Below are 18,371 nucleotides of genomic sequence, written 5' to 3' on the forward strand. Positions count from 1 at the left end.
TGTGTGTGTGTGTGTGTGTGTGTGTGTGTGTGTGTGTGTGTGTGTGTATGCAAGAGGGAGAGAGAGAGAGACAGAGAGAGAGAGACAGAAAGAGAGAGAGAGAGACAGAGAGAAAGGTAGACACTCATTAATTAGTTCATGCTACAGTACACATTTAGAGGTCAGAGAACAACATACAAGAAGCTTGTTCTCTCTCCACCTTATTTTTGAGGCAGGGTCTCTCCTGTCACTTTTGCTATTGACCAATGTGTGAGTTCAAAAGATTGAGTTCCAGTCACCAGGCTTGAGCTATGAATGCCTTTACCTCCTAAGCCATCTCCTTGGCCAAGAATAATTTATTTTTTAAGACAGAAAAAGATCTGCCCTAGTCTCAATCTATCAGAAAGAAAATAGCTACTAAACCAACCTCCCTGTATGTGCATATCTGTTAGGTATGAATGTGTTTATTTATAAAACAGTCTGGTGATTCTTTAGCAATCATGTGGAAAGGCAAAGCTAATGCATAGATTTCATGAATCTATAGAACTTCCACCTAGCATTCGGGCCTGTCTAGGAGATGTCAGAGGACTAGGGAAGGGTTCTGAATGTCATGGATAGAACTGTTCCCAAGACTGAAGTCTCATATCACAGCTACTAAGAAAGAAAAACAAACACAAAGAATACAAAGAGATCTACCAGTTTTTATACAAGCTGACACCAGCTCAGGTCTTACTTGTCTTTTGGCGCACTAGGAAGCCAGGGAAATTAGTTTCTGGCTAGTGTCTTCTATCTCTGGCTGACTTACCTCCTTCTGACACTCTGTTTCTCCCCATTTCCTCAGTCCTCAGCCTCCCGGTGCATATTGATGGACTCATAGCCAGGCCTACAGTGGCTGAAGTCACATGGTACTCCTCTGAACTGATAGATCATTTTCCATTTCAAAGTCCCCTCAGCTCTATCCTCATCAAAGATGGAAGGCTGGATTGTTCTCATGTGTTGGTGAAAAACAATGAGCTCTAAGTGGGTTAAGTGACTTCTGAAGTCAACACAATATACTTAACACATACTAAGTGACTGCTCTGTTCAAGGAAGGGACTAGGAGAGTTACCATGTCCAGAAAGTACTGTCATCATTCTATTCGTTCATGACTATGGATTCTATAGAATCTTAAGAAATCCTAACTCACTTGTTTAGAGGCTCATATATGTGTCTTCTGACTCCTGTTTTCCCATTTCACCTTGATATAATCTGGTTAATCAGCAGGGTTTCTGATGGAAACGTCTTCACTTTTCTTACCAGTACACTTGAACAAGTATGCATTGGGCATCAGTTTTGTGCCAGACACTACATTAGGTACAAACAATTTCACAAACAAAACAAGGAAGCTTTGAGAATTGTCTCAGTTATTAAAAACACTTGCCATGCAAGTGTAAGGATATGAGTTTGGATCCTCAGAAACCACGTAGGTAAAGATATACATAGTAGCATATGTCTGTAATCACCGTATTTCTAGGCCAAGATGGGAGATGGAGAATGGAGAAACTCATGGAACAGCTAGCCTGAAGCAGGGAGCTGTGAACAAGAGACTCTGTCTTAAACAAGGTAGAAGGAGAGGACCAACACCTAAGGTTGTTTTTTGATCTCTATCTGTAGCATTATGAGTCCACATTCACACAGGCAAATGTGAACACACACATATAAATACATACACACAAATACACACACTCACATGCATACGTACATACATACACATATATACTCACACACACTCACACTCTCACATATACATACATATACTAACAAACTATCTCTCTCTCTCACTAGAGAAAAGGAGAGAATTAAGAATGAATAAAAAAGAAAACTCTTTAGCACTATCTTTCCAAAACTTAGAATCTACCCTGAGATTCAAATATTTTCCAAATAGTCATAAAATTATGGCAGATGAAAGCTAGAGAGAGGCTTTGGGGAAAACGAATGTGACACTGAGAATTTAATTGGGCTCTCCTTGGTTTGTGGGACACTTGGTTGCACAGCTAGGGAGAAGAAGCATGGCTTCATTTCTATTTGAATATTTCTAAACCTTTCATGATCCTTAGAACTGATAACAAAGAATAAGTGAAATTTCTTGTTTATGACACCAGTGCTTTTTACTGTCCCCTGTAAGGACCTCTCAGTTAGCTCCTTCCACTCTTGTGCCATGTCCCAATTTACAGTCATCAGTGTTTCTCTAGTGCCCTTAAAATGCAGGCCAGTGGGTGTAATGCCTGTGCCCAGAATCGTGGATATTTAGCCATTCCTGTTCATCTCTTGCCAGCATCCCCTACACTTCATTGCCATGGCCTACGTTCTCCTCGTTTCTTCAGACATTTGACATTGTTATGCAAATTATTTCTTCAATCTAAAAATACCTACATCCTCTCTGTTCTTCTGTTCCTTGCTCATATTAACATACTATCTCAGAAATATTTACTTCTGAGAGGTTTTATGACCACCTTAGACTCCTACATAGGCACTCGTAGATGCTGAGTTCTCCTTGATCACCATAGACTCCCACATAGGCACCCTGATCTGTTGCAGGATATTTGATCACACTGTGAACCCTAAGATTGTGTTATTTACTGAAAAAAAAATTGTTTTTAGTTGTGGTATGGCCCAACCCTTAGCATACATCTTTAATCCCTCTGGCTGGACTACAGATCTGACCTTAATACACATCTTTAATCCCAAACAATTAAGGTAAAATTAATTTGTAGAAGGAAGCACCATGTTTGAAAGTGATATCTAACTGAGTGGCAGACAAAGTGATGAATCAGAGAAAGATTTGACAGGATAGGATATGTCCCACTTTCACAAGAACAGGGAAGAAAGAAGCAACATAAGAGGGTGTTTCGGGAGATATTTAAAATGCTGGCGGCATTCAATCTGGCTTTTCTTAATCAGCCACCATGTTCCCAACTAGCCTAGGCCTGAGGACATGAGCCACCTTATCTCCTGCTACAGAAGGAGAAAGGAGAGAAGGTAGTTTTATTGGGAGAGCTTTACAGAAACAAGTTGAAGAGAGAACAACTAGACAAAAGTGAAGCTAGAATGAGCCAGAGAATGAGAAGGAGCCAGAAGATCAGAACACATTGCTAGAACTAGTTTGAGGCAAGTGGAACAATTCAGTCAGAAGGGAAAGAAGCCAGATTGAATCAGTGTGGAATGAAATTTGAGCCAGAACAGCTGAGTTGAACAGTTAGCCAGAGTTCAAAAAGAAAGGGTGATCTTATTCAGCATTAACTCTCAGAAGCTGAAAACATTCTAGACCCAGATAGATTGTATGGAGGCTAGAAGATTCCAGGAGTAGGCCTAGGTTAGCAGACTAAGGCTGTAAGCCTGAGATGACAATTACATCAGGAGAATAAAAGATACTTTTACACCCACCTACTGGGTTCTGCTTGACCACCATAGACTCCTACAGGGGCACCCCACCCCTGGATGGATGACTACCATAGACTCCCACAGAGGTATCCCTGACTGCTTGTTTCTATGCTGTCAGTGGTCATTCCAGAGTGTGATTATTTTGTATGAGGTTATTAGGTGACTTCTGTTGCATTCTGTGAGCACCCAGTTTATCCCTATTTCTATTATTTTACCACTAGTACTAGTGTAGTATGCTAGTACTTAGTATAGCTAGCTAACCAGTGAGCTTCAGGGTTTCTCCTTTCTTCACAGTGATAGTGCTTATAGTTACGCATCACCATGCCCAGCTTTCTTACATGGATACTAGGGATTGAATTCAAGTCCTCATGCTTGAACATCACCTGCTTTACTGACCGAGCCATCTCTCCAGCTCCCTATTCTTTGAGACGAAGACCTAGAGGTGAGACTCATAATATGTAGGTTAGGCACATCATCATTAAGCAGTGCAGGCTCTCAAGTGAACTCTGTTTAACATGAAGACTGGGATGAACCTGAAAAGTATTTGACATGTTTCCTTTAGTTGATTTAAGAATTAACTCTCACATCTAGTTGAGCTGCAGGTTCCAGGTCATCAAAACATGTCATGGTCTTCACCCAGGAAGACAAACCCTCAAGCCTTTTCTAAATCACTTCATTAAATGAACAGTAAATGGAGGCTGTATTGGTAATAGGCTTTCTCCCAGTATGACTTTGTCATGATGCACAGGTTGCCTGCTTTCCGCCGGGCACTAGGCAATACTCTTTCAGAGCCTGCAAGGCAAGTGCTGGCCTCTGGCAGGGGGATGAATGTTTGATTGGCCTCAGGAGGACCTTGATGCACCTTTTGGAGCATGAGCAGGACACAGCTCCAAAGTGTCAGGTCGTTTCCTCTCTGTGAATACAAAGCTGTAGCACCAGCACCTTGTATTATACCCACTGTGTATGAGCTCATGTGAGCTTCCAGGTGCTGTCAGTGGAGCAAGGGAAAACTGTCCTTAGTAAGTGACAATCTCCCAGGGCTCAGGCAGCAAAGCTGGAAGGTCTTCTGCTTGGTAGAAGAACCCCAAAGAGGAGAAGGAAGCAGAATGAAGTTAAAAGAGCATGTGGATACTGAGGAGATAGCTTAAAGGGTAAAGGTGTTTGTTACACAAGCACAAAAACCTGAGTTCAAATCCTCAGAATCCATGTGGAAAGCTGAGTGTAGCTGTGCGTGCATCTGTAACCTCCTCACTATAGGGATGTAGAGACAACAATACTAGGGCCTGCTGCCTGCCAACCTAATGCTGGGTTAAGCAACAGACTCTGCCTGTCTCAAGGAAATGTGGTGGAAGGTGATCAACCCCAAGACATTGAATGTCCTCCCTGGGTTCTGAGTATGCACTAGAGTGGGTATTGATACATACCTGTGCACATATACCACATATATATAGCATGCACACACTCATGGGCCTAAGAACTCTCTTTCTATTCCTCACTCTTCCTTTTGCTCTTTGTCCCGTTTGTCTGTGAGTAGGCACTAAAATCAGGCAGTGGTAGCTATGATGGGCAAATCCCTTCCCCAACTCTCTGTGAAATCTTGGTTCCTCATCTACCCTCAGTCATGTCTAATTTGTGGCCCATAGGTCCTACACGAATGATGACAACTATGAAGCCAGCCCAATGAAGAATCATAAGCTTAACGAAAACTATGAATTTTTCTTTTTTGTCTTGTTTTTTTATTTTTTGGAGGGGGTTATTTATTTGTTTTGGAATGACTGTACAGTTCTTGAGCATTTGCAGATGACAGCATCATGTTCCAATGACAAAAGGTTGCACACACCTTTCATAGTAGTCTGAACCTAACAGCTATGTTATTCCTAGTTCACTTACAGAGCATCCATCATGTGCTATCCAGAGACTAGAGAGACTATGAGGAGAGTAGAAACACTTCTTGCACATGTAGAATTGCATGTCAGTCAAGGAGATAGAAAATTAGCACAGATTTTCCCGATACGAAATTTCAGTCATGATAAGTATCCTTTAGAGAATAAATGAGATGCATGTAGTTGTTAACATTTAAGTGCTATATGCTAGATACTTAATGACAATAATGACAACCCACGAGGCATTTAAGGATCCAGCCACCATTGTAAATGCTCTTTTCAAATGACTCGTTTAATTAAAACAACCTGTATAGAGTTGAGCATTACCCTATATTATAGACAGGAACAGTTACATTTCCAAAGAGGTTCATTTATTGTGGTTTATATAGCCGCTAGGCTGAAGAAGCAGAGGAAAATGCAGCCATTTTAACTCTAACTCCAGCTTTTGCTCTCTCTGTACCTATCAGTAGATCAGTCCTTGAGACCATTTTGTAAGCTCAGAAGTTCTTTGTGCTGTAGCCTCAACTTTTCAGTTTTATTTAGACTGGAGGTATTAAATGAAAAATTCCAGAGTTAAGCAATTCACACACTTTAAATAGCTCTTATTATAATGCACTGCTGTAATTGGGTTCTCTCTGGAAAGTCTTCAAGCAGAATAAACACTATAGTGAAAATAAAGAACACTAGTGTCTGTGGTTTCAGGCATTTAGTGGGGGTCTTGGGACACATCCCCTCAAATAATGGAGCTACTATCCTATTTTCATTCTTGATTTAAGATTTGGGTGCTGAAGAGTGTGCAAAAGGGGCCTGACTCAAATCACAGCAAGTAAGTGGAAAGTTATCCACCCTGTTACATTCCATGGTACATGTGAAGGACGCACCTCCATGGCTAACTCCATCTTTCTTGGCTGTCCCTTGCTCAGGTGTTTCTCAAGAGTGACCGCGTGGCCCGCATGGTACAGAGTGGGGGCTGCTCAGCCAATGACTCTCGGGAGGTCTTCAAGAAACACATCGAGAAGAGGGTGCGCAGCCTCCCTGAGATTGATGGCCTCAGCAAGGAGACAGTGCTAAGCTCCTGGATGGCCAAGTTTGATGCCATCTACCGTGGTGAGGAGGACCCCAGGAAGCAGCAAGCCCGGATGACAGCCAGTGCAGCTTCTGAGTTGATTCTGAGCAAGGAACAGCTCTATGAAATGTTCCAGAACATTCTTGGGATCAAGAAGTTTGAACATCAACTCCTGTATAATGCCTGTCAGGTAAGTGTCTCTTCCTTAGGCCTATAACTATGGGTCAGTGGAGCCCATTATGACGTTCATTGGCCACTTCTTGTTGGGAAAACATTAAAAATTATATTTTACAAGTGTGCTGATCAAAGATCGACTCTATTGAACAGTAGATTGTAATTGTGGCTTTATCAGATGTTAAAAGACATTTATGTGAGCCCTTAAGTGGGCCTTGGTTTTATGAGTCCTAGAACTGGCCTCATTGTGGCTGAGGGGGGAGTAGGCTCTATGAGAATGGTGTATCTTTGCTGTGTAAAAACAGCAAACAATCAACAGTATGACTTTATTACCAAGACATTTCTGTCTTAAAGTGGGTAGTGTGTGCAGGGTAAGCCATTCCTATGTCTCTAGCTAAGAACTGTGCTAGACACAAAGGCTGGGTTTCCAGAGTAATTGGCAAAGAAATCCTTTTCAAGTTTGAGTTGAATCACAACTCAACTCTCTGACATCCTGAATCTCTGAGAGCATCAGATTTAGAGATGGACCATGGGTTCTGCTTGGTCCCAGCCCCAAATAAATCTCAATTTTGCCTGGGTGGAATCTCGGACAGCAAGTTATTGGGGGATTATGATTCTCTACTTACCAATCTGGTGCTATCCATTCACTCAACAAACATTCATTGAGTTTACTTTGCAAGGCTTTGAGCTAGTTTGTGTGTGACACTTAAGAGCATGTTTAAAATGTACATTCTGGTTACATCCCTAGAGAGATTCAACCTGTGGCCAGCCCAAGAATTTGAATGTCAATCAAGGACATCCCTTTTTCTGGCAACTATGTTAGCCACCCCACCCCCACCCCCCAGGAGCTGTTAGAGTCCCTCAACCTTGCTCTAGTTCCTCTGGATCAATTCCAGGCCCTGTAGCAGGTTGAACAGAGACACTGTAATAGATTAGCCAAGAATGACCCTTGTCCAGACTCACAGGGACTAAGGAAAACTCTCTTCTGGACTCTCACTAGCTTTGAGGTCTTAGGGTTTGTGGCTCTTCCCATGATGATTTGAAATTATAATGAGATACATGTTGATTGAACCTTATGAGGGTATGCACTTTATCCAGTAAGAGTTAAAGGATACATCCCATTGTAAATGTTCTGATTAGCTAGTGCTATGTTGAAAATGGCAGAAGGATGGAAGAAACGAAGAGTTGTTGGTCCTTATCTTTACAGGGAAACACTAGGCTTGGTTTTTATATTTTTCTATTTGAGCTTTTCTATGCTTCTAAACTTTTTGTCCTAAGCATATATTTATTTTATAGATCAAACAAATAGCCAAAATTCTCAGCAAATAAATCGTGAAAATACTGAGGAGAGAAAATGCCCATTGAACCACTTTCTAGTTTTTTGCTATTAACATTGTGTCTTCATGCCATTGTCATTTACAAGGTTTACTAGTATGATAATTTGATATGTCTTACTATAACCTAGTCAAATTCACTTGCTTTCTTAGCTCATCTTTTCTTTAAGGAGTGAGCTTGTGAAATCCCAACCCTGAGTAGTAGGGGGTTTTTGTTTTGTTGTCATTTTTAAATACACACATTAATGTGAAACAGGGCTATTAAAATAGAAAGTCATCACTAAGTCTTCTTAGGTCATTCACAGCAAGGAGGATTTGCAAATCAGCCAAAACAGCCAATGCTTAGACATATCGAGAGTTGGGGGCTATCTCTAATGGAACCCCTAAAATAAAGCCACACTGGCCAGAGCACCTTTCACCTAATGTGTGCCTAAGTTGACTGCAAAGCATATACCCTTTCCTTCAGCTGCCTGTTAGAGTACATGTAGACAGGCCCGAGAGGATGCTGGACTTTGCCAAGCCCTGTCACTAAGAGTCACAGATGAAAAATTCAAATCTTCTCATTCTCAGAGTGCACTCCACTTTACAAGATGCTGCCAAAGCACCAGAATGAGAACATGGACACATCACTGAGCTGTTTTCATCCTGACCCACTGACATTTTTTATTGTTTAGTTTTACATTTTCTATGCCTTTGTGTCCTTACAAGACAAACAATACCTAGGTGCTTCCAAAGCACAAACTATACATAGCATTTTCTTCTCATGTACAACACATCCTGGAGGCAGGGAGCTCTAATCTGCTTTGGGGAGCTGTTTTCTGCGAGTTTGAGTGATGTTCCTTTCTGAGAAGCTGCCAGTAACTGTGAGTCTCCTCTCAAGGGAGAAGAGCAATTTATGAAGAAAGAACAATTATATCAACTCTGAATCAGTTGTCTGTTGTAACATGAGCTGTCTATCAAAACACACAAAGAAAGCAAGGAGCCTTCAAAATAATCTCTCTATTTGTGTATGCAAGTGTCTAATGGTCCATTTTGTTTGAGAATGTGTGGGTTGACAACAGAAAAAAACTGCTCATAGTTCACCTAATATTAATTGTAACACGATTGGCAGACCGATATGACGTCAGCATTGTTTCCAGTTTTCAGAGTGCTGGGGAAGCAGTTGTCTGATTATTTGAGTTGGATTCCAATGCTAACTAGCAAACCCAAGGTGATCTCTCTGAGATCCACTGTTCCATGTAATAAATGAATCAAAGACCATTCCACTCCCCCTTCATAAATTCCAAAGCTGCTACTGGTCATAATGACACAGTATTAAAAGTACTTTGAAAATACAACCACTTTCCCCTTCCTCTCGTTTGTTGTCAATTCCATGACCAGTTGATCAGTCAGTTGCTCCTGCCCACACTTGTGTTTATCATCACAAGTTATCCTTAATTACATCATTCTAAAGTGTGTGAACATTTCTCTTGAAAAGAAAATTGTATGGTCTGGGAAGATGGCTCCATCAGCACAGTGTTTCCTACCGAAGCATCCAAATGAATCCCACAACAGTGTAAAGCAAAGCAGGATAGTATGGAGTTAATGATTCCTCCACTTGGCAGGTAGAGACAGGAGGATCCCTGGGGCTCACTGGCAGGCCAATCTAACCTAATTGTCAATTTCCAAATCCCAATGAGAGCCCTTGTCTCAAACAACAAGGTAAGTAGTGCCTGAGGAAAGACACCAAAGTTGTTGACCTCTGACCTCCCACAGCCATATGGACATCTGAACACACACTCACATGAACATGCACCCAAAACTCTCAAGTCCACATGCGTGTGTGTACACATGCACTTTCTCTCTCTCTCTCTCTCTCTCTCTCTCTCTCTCTCTCTCTCTCTCTGTCTTCATCTCTCTGTCTTTCTCTGTCTCTGTCTGTCTGTCTGTCTGTCTGTCTCTCTCTCTCTCTCACACACACACACACACACCAAATAGAAAACCACCATGGAGTTATTTGATTATGTGTTGGGAAAAAGGAAGGATATACTTTTATAAGTCAGCTAATGTTGAAGAGATATGAATGAGGAAAGATGTTTCCTTTAGCTTTAATTCTGATATTTGAAAAACACTACATTGATCATATGTTAACAGCAGAACCTTTTAGAGGTAGCATGCCTTTGATCTTCTCCAGAGTCACTATCTATGTTCAATGGTCAGGGACAATACACTCATGTTCTCACTATCAGGAAATGACATTGGTCATCTGTATTTCTAGAGTGTTTTCAGATAAATCTGGAAGACCTGGATAGAGACAGTCTATAGATACCTTTACATCTCTAATACTGAGTTCACTATAGAATTTTAATAGGGACAACCTATAGTTACCTTTACATTTCTAATAATGAGTTCTTCATCAGTATAGAATTCTAATTCTCTTAGCATTTCCTTTCCATCAAACCATCATGCCTTTGATGATGCAGTTTATCTTATTACTGTCTGCCTTGGACTTGATTAACACTTGGCAGCTTTTCACATAGTTTATTAGACTCTGAAGAGAAACCTCAAATTACCAGGCTTTCAACTGTGACCCAGATTGCTGGGTTGGCTCATACCTCATTACAGAGCCCTTAATCTCCACATAACAGCAGAGCTTTTTCCTGGGTCATAAGTTCCCTAAAGTTGTATTGGCTGAAAATTTGCTTCTTAGTGCTGATTCCATTTCTTAATCACTACTTTTAGCCCTGTAACAATAGTAAAGTTCTTTGTATATAATGGTTTTACAATAAATAACTGTTGAGATATTCTCAAATTGTGAAATAGGCAGTAGTTATGGCCATCTACTATTGTCATTTAGAAACATACCTCTATTCTTCATTCCCTTGGCAGATTTTAAAGCAACTGATATGATCTCAGCATCATGTGTAGTGGTCTGGTGGCAGTACCTAGTGGTCTGTGGATAATACTCACTCTTACATTGCCCTAGGATGACCCATAGCAATAACTCCAGATATTCTTCTGTGCCCACCCACCCATCCTCATGACTTTATAAGTGTCATTGTGTTTGAATATTATATGTTTGTCCTACATTGTTACATAAAATTGACCACAGATTTAGCAGGTTGAAAGAATACTCATTTGTTATCACCCATTATTAAAACTCAGATTTATTTCTAAGTGAGAAATCCAGGCACATCTCTTCATATTCTCTGTTAGGGTCTCATAAGACCAGAATAAAGGCATCAGACAGATTTTTTCATCTGGAAGCTCAGCAGGAAGGAATACACCTCTGAGCTCCTTCACATCGGTAACAGGACTCATGTCCTTGAGGCTGTACTCTGGATGATCAACAGACAGATGCTCTGCTGTTCCTGACCCCTGGGTTTCAAACTGTCTTTTAAAGGGAATTAAGTCAGTTACAAAGATAAATCTCCTTTAAATTCAAATGATTAAGACTTCGATATTTGAAAAAAAAAAGTTTCATTCCTGCCATGGAACACTGATTAGAAGCAAGTTATCAGGTCTATCTGGTGGTGGGAGGGACTATCACAAGGCATTTATCATTCTGGGTCATCCTAAGGTTGTTGCTCCTGTGACTCGTTAGTTCTCCCTCCTTGGTGTGCAATTTAAAGGAATGGCTCCCTGACCAGCCTGCTAAAATTGGCTTAAGTGGCCTTTTGTTTTTTTGGAACAGAGCCCTTCTGAGCAGGATAGCTCTCAATGCAGTTCTGATACCTTCTGCCACCACACTCTCATTTGTTTGTGTGTGTCTGTTCCTTCCCTTCTTCCAAAGACATTACTATGCAACCCCAAGTAGACAGCTTTGCAAAAAATAGGTATACAGTTCAAACATGTACAGAAGATAAATCATGAAGAAATTTATTTCAGAACAATTCTTTGTTAAGCATAGCATTTTACCACTTATTATTGATGCATGAAAATATGCAGGCTAATGGAGTAGGAATGATTATTTTCACCCCAAAAAATTAAATCTTGGCCCAATACTTGATACTCTTAGACAAAACATCATCAATGTTTATCAGAACTGATCAATATTTTGATTTATAATCACCAGTGCTCAGAACACTGCTTTGCATAAATATGCATAAAAATGTCTGAGATATGTTTGGGGCCATTTCAGAGAGCGAGGAGTTCTGTCCTACCCAGAGTCAAATTCACTTAATCAGATTTAGGAAACTCAAGGCAACGACACAGACCACTTTTTAAAATCAAACACACTGACATGATAAGAAGCACAGAGGAGGGATGGCACTCATAAACATATATAAGCTTTGTTTTGTGGAACTAAACCGTGATGTTCCTATAGAGATCAGAAAACTTTGTACATGAAGGCACTGTAGTCTGTAACATCCAACAGTCCTGAACTAGAGTCAAGGTATTTTAGGCAACATTGGTTAGCACTGCATGGTGTGATGTTGTGTTTGGCACAAAGTTAACATGTTACATATTAAGAATGAAGGCTACAAATATGACACACGATACAGTGGGACGGTGCTGCAATAAACTCATTGGATGGTTATACATTCATTTTTAACTGATTTTTTGTCTTTCTGTGTTCAGAACCTTTTACTCTTGCTAAATTTTCCCACTGCTCCCTGCATTCAGCTGTAAGTCCTTATATGGTGTCATGACTCATACTTTGAGGATCCAAGACATGCCCCTAGATGATTTGAGATCAAGAACCATACATTTTAAATTTATCACTATGTATCCAACATCTGACTATGGAGTCAATGCCTGACTCAAGTAAATGTTCAGTTACTTTCAACAGACTCCTAAGTGCAGAATCCCTGTGGGCTTCAACAATCTGTGTTACACAGGGTGTGTGTTTGCTCCCTCCTTCCTGGTTAGGCACAGTAAAATACTGGAAAAGATCTGGGATGGTCAATCTCAGTTGTCAACTTCATGACATCTAGAATCCCTGGAGAGAGAAGCCTTTGGAAGGCCTCTGAGGGACTGTCTTCTTTAGGTTAGCTGAGATAAAAATGTCTTCCCACTGTGGATAGCAATATTCTTTTGGTTAGGATCCTGAACTGTATGAGAAGGAGGAAATGAAATAAAATTAAACTTCATTTCTCTCTCTTCTTCCTGGCTGAAAATGAAATGAGACAAATTACTCCAGGCTCCTGCTGTCCTGGCTTTCCCACTATGAAAGACCTCAGCCTGTCCATCAGCATAAAGTTTTCCTCTTTAAATTGCATTTGTCAAGATATTTTATCACAGCGACAGAAAAGTTAAACACACCCTATATCAGTTACTTTTCTGATACTGGAATAAAATACCATATCAGCAAGCAACTAATAAAAGAAAGTTCGTCTTGACTTACAGACCCAGAAGGGTAAGCATTCATTATGGCAGGGAAGTGTGGCAACAGGATCAGAAATTTGAGAGGTCACATCCTCAACACACAAAGCAGAGGTTAAAATGGAAGTGGGGTGAGGCTATGAACCCTCAAAACCTGCCCTCAGTGATTCACTTCCTCCAGTAATCCATACTCTCTCCCAAACAATCCTACGTACTAGGGACCAAGTATTCAAATACTTGAGATACTCATTCAAACCATCACAAGACCAGTTGGTATGTGACATCAGTCCACCTGCCAGTATGGTTTTATAGCATGATATCAATAACAGGAACACAGTGTTCTAGGAATGAACTTCCCCTCTGGACACATTTAACCTGCTTCTCTCATTACATAGTTGATCAAAGAGACAGATATTAAATCTTGTCTTTCTGCAGCCATGCACTGCCTCTAACAGTTGATGGCTGTTTGATGGACTTTAGGATATTAAATGAGTTTGTTTGACACATGTGCTTTAGTGTTGGCCAAAAGAACTTGAAGAGATGAAGATGCAGCATATGAGGAAATTCTACTCAGTTTGTGAGGACAAAGTTCAAGGCACTGCAGATGTGGAGACCGATAGCAGTATCTAATTTTCTAGAGCACATCATGGTTTTTCATATTTCTTCCTTGATTGTTCCCAGAATACACAGTCAAATATTGTCATTGTATCCACTGTTTCTAAGAGAATAGAAGCAGTAGAATGTTGAAATTGGAAGTCAGGAGGTATCCTGCCTATAATCAGGAAGAAACTGGATGTTTTTCCTGCAGCCTTCCAGAGTGCTACAGACATCCCATCACTCTCTTCTCTGTTTCCAAAATGGAATTTTAAGCGTGCTAGCTTCCTCTGTCCTTTCTCAACCATAGAAGGACAGAATTGTAATCATTGTTAAGGAAGTATAGCTTCAGAAAAGACATAACGATGGATTCCTACTTTATATACCTTTTGCCAAATGATGGAGCCTCTTACATAGCCCAAACACAATCCTGCAAATTAAGTCTAGTCATCTGCCTTCTGATAACGTCACAAGCCCAAACTCCCTACAGCCTTTTTTGTCTCCTCAGTGACGGAGAGCTGGGATTTTCTAGAAGCCTGGTCAACAGTCTAATATACTGACTGCACTTTTTGGTTTAGCCTTTCTTTTAAATTCTAAATAAAAATATTTGGTTTTCTTTAATTTCTTTTTAAGAAGTTCATTAATTCTATATTAATCATTTAATCTATGGAAACATTAGTCTACTCAGTTGGTAGAGGCCCTGTAATCTGCCTGTGTCCCTACCACCAGTTAGAAGAGTATTAACTGCCAAATATTTTGCATTTACTCTGTGACTGTGTGTGTATGTGTGAGTGTGTGTGTATACACACATATATGTGTGTGTATGTGTATATACATGTATATACATACACATATGTGTGTATATGTATGTAATACAAATATATATTCCTTAGTTTAATGTAGACATTTAGAATTATTTATTAATTTATTATTAATAATTTATTAATTTATGTGTATATGTATTTCTGATGCCCCATGGATCTGCAATATCCACAGAAGCTCAGAAAAGGGTATCAAATCTCCTGGAGCTGGAGTTGTGAGCTGTTTGATGCGGGTACTGCTAACCAACCAAGTCTTCTACAAGAACAGCACATAGTCTTTACAATTGATCCTGTCTCCAGTCCCTGTAAGGAAGATATTTTAATAAAGAAGCTAGAACTAGGGTCAGAGTCGAGAGAGGAAGAGGTACCCTTTCCAAAGAAAGTTTATGGATATTTCTTTACTCTAGAAAAACAGGCATTAGTGAGTCTTTCTCAGCTTTTTTTTTATATATATAAATCTCTATATAACTTGCTCTTCTTTTGCTAAACTTTGTTTTGGGTGAAATAAGCTGAGATGCAATTCTGTGTTTTGGTTAACTATGACTGCAGTAGATATTTACGTAACGGTGATGGGTTAGGTTATAGGTGGCTTCTCTCATTTAGGTTAGGTGGTTAGGGGCAGCGGCAATGGAACAGTGGGAGGCTACATGTCTTGCAGAACTCAGAAAATGAGGTGGTTTGGTTGGTGGTGGCAGCCCCACAGAGGAGGAGAAGGTCAGGAACTGAATGGGTGAGGAGATTGTTTGGGTTGAATGAAAAGAGATTATCTGAGACATCAGTTTTCTTTTCTGCTCCATGGTAGACAAAAAGTAGAAAAGGTTGTGCTATAAATATAGTGTGGTTGGTTGAGTAATCAGTCTCAGTTCTTTCTGTGTCCTGAATTAAGTTTCAATAACCAGTCATGGCTTGAGAGTTATTGAACAGACCTCTCTACTTCTTGTCTTTGACGATCATTCTCATGCTTGTTTTGTTAAGGAGCTATCAGTAAACATAAGGAGCAAAGGGCTTGACATGTCTTGTCTGCCAGTCCCTATACATTGATGATCTTCTTAGCCTGAGCCTCAATACAAGACATATGAAATTAAAGTATCTTAGCCCACAGCCTAGAACCAAGCCAACCTCACCTGTAGCTTGAATTGAATAGCCATCCCTACTCTAGATAAGGAGAGCCCCAGCCAACTTACAAACTCACACAAATGATAATAAATACAAGTTTATATAAGCCACTGAATTCCAGATAGTTTACTATCCAGCATTATTGTGGCAATAATGAACATAAAAAGCATTCAAACTATGAATACACTGTGAGCAGCAGAATGTTGAAATGTAGCTACAACCATAATAGGGTTCTAGTTAATGACTAACCTCTCTTCACTGTGGTAACTTTTCCCAGAATTGTTCAGTTTTCCTCACTCCTCTGTATTCAACCTGGAGTGTCAAGATATAAACTGTATTTGTTTTGCTTCCTCATGTTGGGGCTGATGTGTAAATGTTAAAGGGTATTCTCTATGGTATTGAAATAAAGAACATAGGTTGTAGGATTTGAAGATTTGAGAATTGAAGATTGGTGGTTTTCCTCATCATCCAAGAGTGAGCATGAAAGCTTCTTAGATTAGAGAACTTGACACATGACAAGAAATGTGGACTCCCTATTTATCAGAGGCAAGCAGCAAAGCTCTTCAGCAAAACCCTTTCCTCTATAGGGATCTCTTTACTTTGCTTTTGTACATATGTTCCTATTAGTTAGCCAGACCTTTATAATAAACAAATCTCAATAGCCCAGCATCTCAGAAAAAAGTATATTTGCTGTAGCTCACAGATCTTCAAGTGATCTGGCTGGTTCTTCTGGTCACTACTATACTTATGTGTGTTTCCTTGGCTGGGGCTTTGGTAGGAACTCTGCTCTATTGGGAAATCAAATATCCATCCATGGTGTGATCTAGCATGACTTCTGCTATATGGAGTCCACATTTCTTCATTTGAACAGGTTCATAAATGAAACAGTAGAAGAATCCAGAGCCTCTTGAAGTTTCATTCAGAACTGTTACAATGTCACTCTACCATGTCCTGTTGGTATAGAAAATGGCAGAGATAGCCACAATCCAAAGACTAGAGAAGCAGGTTTCTTCTCTTGACTGGAGGAGCTTTATATCTATATTGCATATGACTAGGAACAGAAGAGAAAATGGCTGCCACTTTGGAATCTACCATAATTCCTCAGGTCATGAGTGTTGTTAACGTTCCCCTAGTCTACAACCAGTTAAAACCAATACGGTTGTCACCAATGCATTGGTTTCAGGATACTATGCAGTTATTAAACCATACAGATGCTCAAGCCTCGCATGTAAAAGTGGTATAGTATTTGTATGTAATGCATGCACATCCTTCAATATACCTTGAGGCACCCCTAGATTGCTTGTGATAGCTCATGGTTTATAAATGCTGTTTAAGCTATTGTTAGACTGTATTGTTAGGAAATCACGCCAAGCACAATGGTTTGCTTAATGCAGATATGATAGTTTGTTCTAATATTCTCAATCTATGCTTTATTGAATCCATAGATCCAGAATGTGTAATTATAGGGGACGAACTATATATGCTCAACTCATTTTACCAACTTCTGCTAGTAAGCAAGTAATGTTTTAGAAAATAATCTTTTTATTGCTCCAATACAAATACTAAAAAGGAAAGGACAACACATTAAATGACCAGGAATTAGGATCTGTCAGTCACTGGCCTTTCTTGAGGAAAAGGTATTGAAATTCTTCAATGTGGAGGCCCTTTTTATTTATCACTTTTTAATATATATATACACGTGCATGCATGCGTGCGTGTGTGTGTGTGTGTGTGTGTGTGTGTGTGTGTGTGTGTTTTGCATGCACATGTGTCTATGCACCCTGCCTGGTATACGCTGAGGCCAGAATAAGGCAACAGAATTAGGCAATTCCCTAGAACTGGATTACAGATTGTTGTGAGCTGCCATGTAGGTATGGAAAACCAAACCTGGGTCCTTTGGAACAGTATCCAGTGCTCCAGAGAAATACTAGGAAATATAGGAAGACAAGGCCCATCATTGGAATTATCAGAATGGAATGACTGCTTAGTATCATTTCAAATGTATTTCAGAGAACATATTCTCTCTATTTTTGCCACTGAGAGGCATTTTCCACATTATGATGTAACTCTTTGATAAGGATGCATGGCTTTTCCATCTTAAAATATTGGCTTGGTTACAGGAAACCGGGAGGTTCTCATAGAGACCTGACATGAGATGGACATTAGGTGTGTAGACTGAACACTACATGGCTAAATTGCATCCATCCATGCATATATTTCATAGGAATTGAGCCTTTCATTGACAGTGCTCTGGGGAATAATGGATGCCTGCTCTCACAATGGTGCTGCTTAATGCACAAGACAAGAAAAAAATAAAGTAAACAAATACCCTTTCCTGTGAAGAGAGATAAGGGCTGTAGAGAACAGTGTAGTCCAATGAACGGACAAAGGGAAATGGTACTACTTGCGGTTATGTGGGCAAAGTGTCTCTAGGGTTTGACTCCTATGCTAGGGTGGGAAGGTCTGGTAGAAGAGAAGCAGCTTTTGATGAAAGAAAATCCATGGCATCCTGGGAACAGAGTTCAGTGATAGAGTTCATGTCTGCCACATGCATGATCCTGGGTCTGGTCCTAAGAACCACATACTCAGGAAAAAGATGGGAAACAAAAGAATGAGGGAAGGGGTAAGAAGGAGGAAGAGAGGGAGGAAGGAAGGAAGGAAGGGAGAGAGGGAAGGAGGG

At 40.2% G+C, this 18,371-nt stretch overlaps 1 protein-coding gene across 11 annotated transcripts in view; it reads left to right on the top strand.

Annotated features, from left to right (window-relative positions):
* Cadps (calcium dependent secretion activator) overlaps positions 1–18,371 on the top strand; it is a 434,854-nt gene that overhangs the window by 105,924 nt on the left and 310,559 nt on the right. For all 11 annotated transcript variants that reach the window (XM_028760516.1, XM_028760517.1, XM_028760521.1 and 8 more), the window contains exon 3: positions 6,206–6,538. In XM_028760516.1, coding sequence (XP_028616349.1) covers positions 6,206–6,538 — 333 coding nt within the window. The remainder of the gene's footprint in view (positions 1–6,205; positions 6,539–18,371) is intronic.

The sequence above is a fragment of the Grammomys surdaster genome, unplaced genomic scaffold (genome assembly GCF_004785775.1).
Source record: "Grammomys surdaster isolate TR1022 unplaced genomic scaffold, NIH_TR_1.0 126546, whole genome shotgun sequence".
In the NCBI taxonomy this organism is placed as follows: Eukaryota; Metazoa; Chordata; class Mammalia; order Rodentia; family Muridae; genus Grammomys; species Grammomys surdaster.